Raw genomic sequence first — 6,000 nt, 5'->3', positions numbered from 1 at the left:
TTCTTTAGCCAAGTTTTTCCATAAAGTTCTCTGTCATGTTTTGTTGCAGCAAAATAGATCGAACAATGGACAATGACCCTAAACTTTTGAAAAGCTTGATTTTAGTCAGTCTATGCCACCTGCTGGGTGATGTTTATAACATCAATCCACATTATGTTAGGGCTGGCCAATACACTGCATTTATTTTGCTACAGACATGATTCGCTAATCAATTCAAGTTTAATAAATTGTCTGAATGTCAAACAATTAATCAGATCAAGTGATGTATTTACTATTTAGTATGTAATACATATTGTTTTATTTATTGTTATTGTACTCATTGTGACAATTTATCATTTGGATCATATTGTCAAGTCTTAATGTAGTAAAATATTGTGCAATGCTATAGTCTATCGTAGTAATTTAAAATATGTTTTATGTATATGCATATTCATTTGAGATGAATAACCAATTCCCAAAAACAAGTTTTTCTGAGAGGATTTTGGAAGCCGCACGTCCAGCCTTCATATTTTAAGTCTAAAGATAAAACTACATTTACCCATCATCTTGGGGCGAGAAATCCTCACTAGAATTTCCCTGTGATGTCATTGCTACAGGACATCCAGCCAGAAAGAAACACAATCTTCCCATTGACCAAACATGGACTTCCTGGCTGCTGGTGTGTATGATTATCTGTAGCAGGTGTGATGTGACTCCTCTAACTGTGCTGTGGTAACCAGAGAACTGTATGTAGTTAGTTGCACTGTCACTTTGGATATAAATAGCTTTACTGAAAGCTACGCAGGGACAGAAGGAATGCCATCACAACAGAGGGGAGGGATCACTCTGCCTGTGCGTACATAAAGCATACTGATTGTAGACAGTCTCCATAAGAGGCCAGACACACTAAGCCTACACATAGACAGTACAAAGGGAGACACTGTACAGGCAGCTAGTTTACACAGCTATACAAAAAGAAGAAGCCATACTTTTTTTTTTCTTTTTAAAATATATATAGAAACAAGCGGCACTTTTAGGACATGGGCACGTATGGATCCAAGCCTCGGAAACAAGCACAGGTCCTGATGCTGGGTCTGGACGGATCAGGGAAGACCACCCTGCTCTATAGGCTGAAGTACAATGAGAGCGTGGTGACCGTGCCAACTGTGGGCTTCAACGTGGAGACACTGGAGACTGACAGGAGCAGCCCGGGCCTGACGGTGTGGGACGTGGGGGGCCAGAAGAAGATGAGGCCCCATTGGAGGCATCACTATATTGACACAGCCGGACTGGTGTTTGTAGTGGACAGCTGGAATCAGAGGCGGCTGGATGAGGCCCGCAAAGAACTTCACCGGGTAATTAAATATATTAATATATAATATATAATATATTTGATTCTTGTCTTGACTTAAAGTCTTCCTCCAGTCAAAAATGTGTTTTGCTTATTGTTACGTCATTTGGAAGTGTCATTCTGCAGAATGGATGTGTGCAGAGTTTTAATCTTAATAAATTGCTTATAGCACACTTTAAACAAATATAAGAACAAGTGTTTATTTTATTAATATAATTGTCAAAAACTATAACTCCATAACCATGATAAACATGTATAAATGTGTAATGAATGATTAATAACACTATAGCTGTAATCATATTTTATATACATATATATATATATATATATATATATGAACATGAACATGAACATATCTTGTGTGTTAAAAGCATTCATTATTTGTTTATACATGTAGCTTGGAAATATAGTAGTTTGACAAAAAATATATTCTTAATTCAGGGTCCACTTACTAGATATTTCAGCAGGATCTTGAGGCCTTCACCAGTTGTCATGTCGAGTGAAGAACAATTATTTCCTAATACATAAATGCTTAATTGATAAATAAATGAATAAAAAAAAGGCTACACTATATTTCATTACAACTTTGTGTTATTGTCAATCATTCATGATCTGCCTATGCACAGATGAGTTATAAGTGTTCGGCAACATATTAATAAATACATTACAGTGTATTATAGTTTGTTACAAATCATACATTGAGTGTTCATACTGCTTAATGCTAAATAGGGGAAGGTTGAACACAATAAACCGGTTCATCTACAGCAGGGGTCTTCAACGTTTTTTTAGGCCACGGACCTCTTAGCTGAAAAAAGAGACAGAGTAGGGACCCCCTACTAAATATATATATTTTACAATTGAGTTGCATATTAAACTGGGCCAAATGGATGAAAATGAATGGATATTATTATATATTTTATACATAATGTTTTAATGTTAAATATACATGTTGAAGGCACAGTGAATCCTTAAGATAGACAGATAGATAGATAGATAGATAGATAGATAGATAGATAGATAGATAGATAGATAGATAGATAGATAGATAATTATTGTCATTGTATACAGTGCAACGGAATTCTGTTGGAGCCATCCTCTCCAAATAGCAGCAGAGTAAAAAGATATATATATATATACACATACACCAGCACATTCTCACCCAAGCACATCTCGCACATACACATTCATCTCGCACATACACATTCATTCCATGTTCTCAATAAATAGCTAAAAAACAGTAAACACAGCAGTTACAGGACAACTGTGTGGTTACCTTACCTATAGTAAGCTTATATTCAATGTGAAAATGTTGATTTTTTCACAGATATGCCAATTTATCTTTGCTATTCATATGTTGAATTCATATTAATGTATATTTTCAGACATATTTAAAAAATATTAAACCTCATTTGGAGGCCCCCCTGCCCTAACTCTGAGGACCCCCTGGTGGTCACGGACCCCCTGTTGAAGATCTCTGATCTAAAGTGTTTGTTTTACACTGTAGTAATTAAAGTGTTCTTTACTTTGTTTTCTCCACTTACTAGGTCCTGAGGTACGAGAGTCTCAGAGGAGTTCCTCTTGTGGTCCTTGGCAACAAACAGGACCTCCATGGCGCTCTAAGTCCAGAAGCGCTTTGCCTGACACTGGACCTGAAAAGAGTGTGCGAGGGCAGGGCCTGGTTTATCCAGCCCTGTTCAGCCACCACCGGCATGGGACTAGAGGAAGGTTTCAGGAGGATAGTCTATCTGATGAAGACTCCATTTAAACAGACTCAAGAGGACATTAAGGTTAAGATGAAGTCTAAGGGCTTCAGTGTCACAGCTGTGAAACAAGTCTTGCGCTGCAGCAGATGATAAATGAAAATCTTTCTTGGAGATTCATTCAAATGATGTTCAGGATTCCTTCTCGTCTGCCTGTGTAAATCGTCAGCAAATGGCCTCACTGTGGCGTCTATAGGATCAAATGAGAGGAGGTGATAAGAAAAGGGATGAGATTATCGTAGTTTTAAGTGTTAATCTCAGTGGCAGAAAGAACGTTTACTCAATCCTGGTGAAGACAAAGTGCCTTTGAACCGCAGTGGTAACCCATGAGGATGCTGTGAGTAATCTTGGGTTATGACAGCTGATGTATCACAAGCTGATATTAGCCGCTTGCAAAACACTATGTTTGCAATAATTCAGTCTGAGTGTGCATACTGTACATGAAAAACGGACTGATAAGTTTCTGTGGCTCAAAGAAATGTTGTTCTTCAATTGTGCATTATATGTTCAGTTTAGTTTAGTTTTATTTGTTATGCATTTATTTGTATGCAATATAAAAAAACTTCTTGTTATGTGCTTAATATTTCATACAAGCTTTATTTATTTATTTGGAATTACAGTGTTGTCACACTATGTTAAATTGTATAGATTTTCTTCAGCAACACAAATGGGACTAAAACATATATATCTCCTCAATTTAGCTAGGAAAGTTCCCAGTGCGATACAAGATCTCTTCTTCGAGGGAGTCCTGGTCCTGGTATCAAACTAATTAAAGCCATGGCAGAACTGTAAAATCTGCCAAGTCATGTCATGATTTGAACATGTGTTCTTTCAGTGTTGTTTTTGTCTATTTGTTGCAATGAAATAAAGATGTTAAAATATCTGGAATGAAATGTTAAAATATCTGGAATCAGTGTGTGATAAAATAAATAGGAGAAAGGTACTTTAGATCCTTTGCTTTAAAGATTGCAATACAAAGATGTAGGCTAAATATTACATTGCAAGTACAGTATATAAGTCCTGATAATGAACATTTACAGTCTGTCTTAAAACAATACTCACATGCCCATATGTACATTGAAAGAGTTACTGGTTACTATAATTGTTCCTCCTGGCCACACTGAGTGTAAAGAGATCCTTTTGTGATTCCAATGTGGGAGATGGGGGACAAAATCTACAGTATGTGTTCTGTGCAAAAATGCATTTCAAAGTTCAGAAAGATTGAACACGAGGCTTCAGCAATCTGACTTAAATCAAATGGGTATCTTCCAAAGTTATTGAGTTTTTAGCACAATGATCCATCTTTGTGTTACCAGGAAACAAAAAGAGGGAGTTTAGCAATAAATATTGTATAACAAGAAAGGCTACATCATCACTTAAATTGCAGTTGATCAATTTACCAAAAATCAGTTGACACAGTCAATTTGGGGCAACTAGTCTGTGTTGCCTGGTATGTAACCCAGCCTTGTTTATAGGCTATACTTATTGATAGTTGATTTACAGTAAAACATTGCATCTATTTTTAAGATGACCATATACAGTCAGGTCCATAAATATTGGGACATCTACACAATTCTAATCTTTTTGGCTCTATACACCACCACAATGGAGTTGAAATGAACAAGATGTGCTTTAACTGCAGACTTTCAGCTTTAATTTGAGGGTATTTACATCCAAATCAGGTGAACGGTGTAGGAATTACAACAGTTTGTATATGTGCCTCCCACTTTTTAAGGGACCAAAAGTAATGGGACAGATTAACAATCATAAATCAAACTTTCACTTTTTAATACTTGGTTGCAAATCCTTTGCATTCAATTACAGCCTGAAGTCTGGAACGCATAGACATCACCAGACGCTGGGTTTCATCCCTGGTGATGCTCTGCCAGGCCTCTACTGCAACTGTCTGCAGTTCCTGCTTGTTCTTGGGGCATTTTCCCTTCAGTTTTGTCTTCAGCAAGTGAAATGCATGCTCAATCGGATTCAGGTCAGGTGATTGACTTGGCCATTGCGTAACATTCCACTTCTTTCCCTTAAAAAACTCTTTGGTTGCTTTCGCAGTATGCTTCGGGTCATTGTGCATCTGCACTGTGAAGCGCCGTCCAATGAGTTCTGAAGCATTTGGCTGAATATGAGCAGATAATATTGCCCGAAACACTTCAGAATTCATCCTGCTGCTTTTGTCAGCAGTCACATCATCAATAAATACAAGAGAACCAGTTCCATTGGCAGCCATACATGCCCACGCCATGACACTACCACCACCACCATACTTCACTGATGAGGTGGTATGCTTTGGATCATGAGCAGTTCCTTTCCTTCTCCATACTCTTCTCTTCCCATCACTCTGGTACAAGTTGATATTTATCTCATCTGTCCATAGGATGTTGTTCCAGAAATGTAAAGGCTTTTTTAGATGTTGTTTGGCAAACTCTAATCTGGCCTTCCTGTTTGAGGATCACCAATGGTTTACATCTTGTAGTGAACCCTCTGTATTCACTCTGGTGAAGTCTTCTCTTGATTGTTGACTTTGACACACATATACCTACCTCCTGGAAAGTGTTCTTGATCTGGCCAACTGTTGTGAAGGGTGTTTTCTTCACCAGGGAAAGTATTCTTCGGTCATCCACCACAGTTGTTTTCCGTGGTCTTCCGGGTCTTTTGGTGTTGCTGAGCTCACCGGTGCGTTCTTTCTTTTTAAGAATGTTCCAAACAGTTGATTTGGCCACACCTAATGTTTTTGCTATCTCTCTGATGGGTTTGTTTAGATTTTTCAGCGTAATGATGGCTTGCTTCACTGATAGTGACAGCTCTTTGGATCTCATATTGAGAGTTGACAGCAACAGATTCCAAATGCAAATAGCACACTTGAAATGAACTCTGGACCTTTTATCTGCTCCTTGTAAATGG

The 6,000-nt window shown here is 37.8% G+C and overlaps 1 protein-coding gene across 1 annotated transcript; it reads left to right on the top strand.

Moving 5' to 3' along the window:
* Positions 1 to 885: 885 nt before the first annotated feature.
* Positions 886 to 3,964, top strand: LOC144515319 (ADP-ribosylation factor-like protein 14). Its single transcript, XM_078246052.1, has 2 exons — positions 886 to 1,334; positions 2,875 to 3,964. The coding sequence occupies exons 1-2, from the start codon at positions 1,020 to 1,022 to the stop codon at positions 3,181 to 3,183; spliced, it is 624 nt and encodes a 207-aa protein (XP_078102178.1). The 5' UTR covers positions 886 to 1,019; the 3' UTR covers positions 3,184 to 3,964.
* The last annotated feature ends 2,036 nt before the right edge of the window (positions 3,965 to 6,000 follow it).

Source organism: Sander vitreus, chromosome 3 (assembly GCF_031162955.1).
Source record: "Sander vitreus isolate 19-12246 chromosome 3, sanVit1, whole genome shotgun sequence".
In the NCBI taxonomy this organism is placed as follows: Eukaryota; Metazoa; Chordata; class Actinopteri; order Perciformes; family Percidae; genus Sander; species Sander vitreus.
The sequence above is the reverse complement of the archived record's forward strand: the minus strand, read 5'-3'. Positions and strand labels throughout refer to the sequence as shown.

Coding starts and splice junctions, on each gene's coding strand:
- LOC144515319 (XM_078246052.1), top strand. CDS start 1,020: ATGGGCACGTATGGATCCAAGCCTCGGAAACAAGCACAGGTCCTGATG. Junction 1,335..2,874: donor CCCGCAAAGAACTTCACCGG/GTAATTAAATAT, acceptor TCCACTTACTAG/GTCCTGAGGTACGAGAGTCT.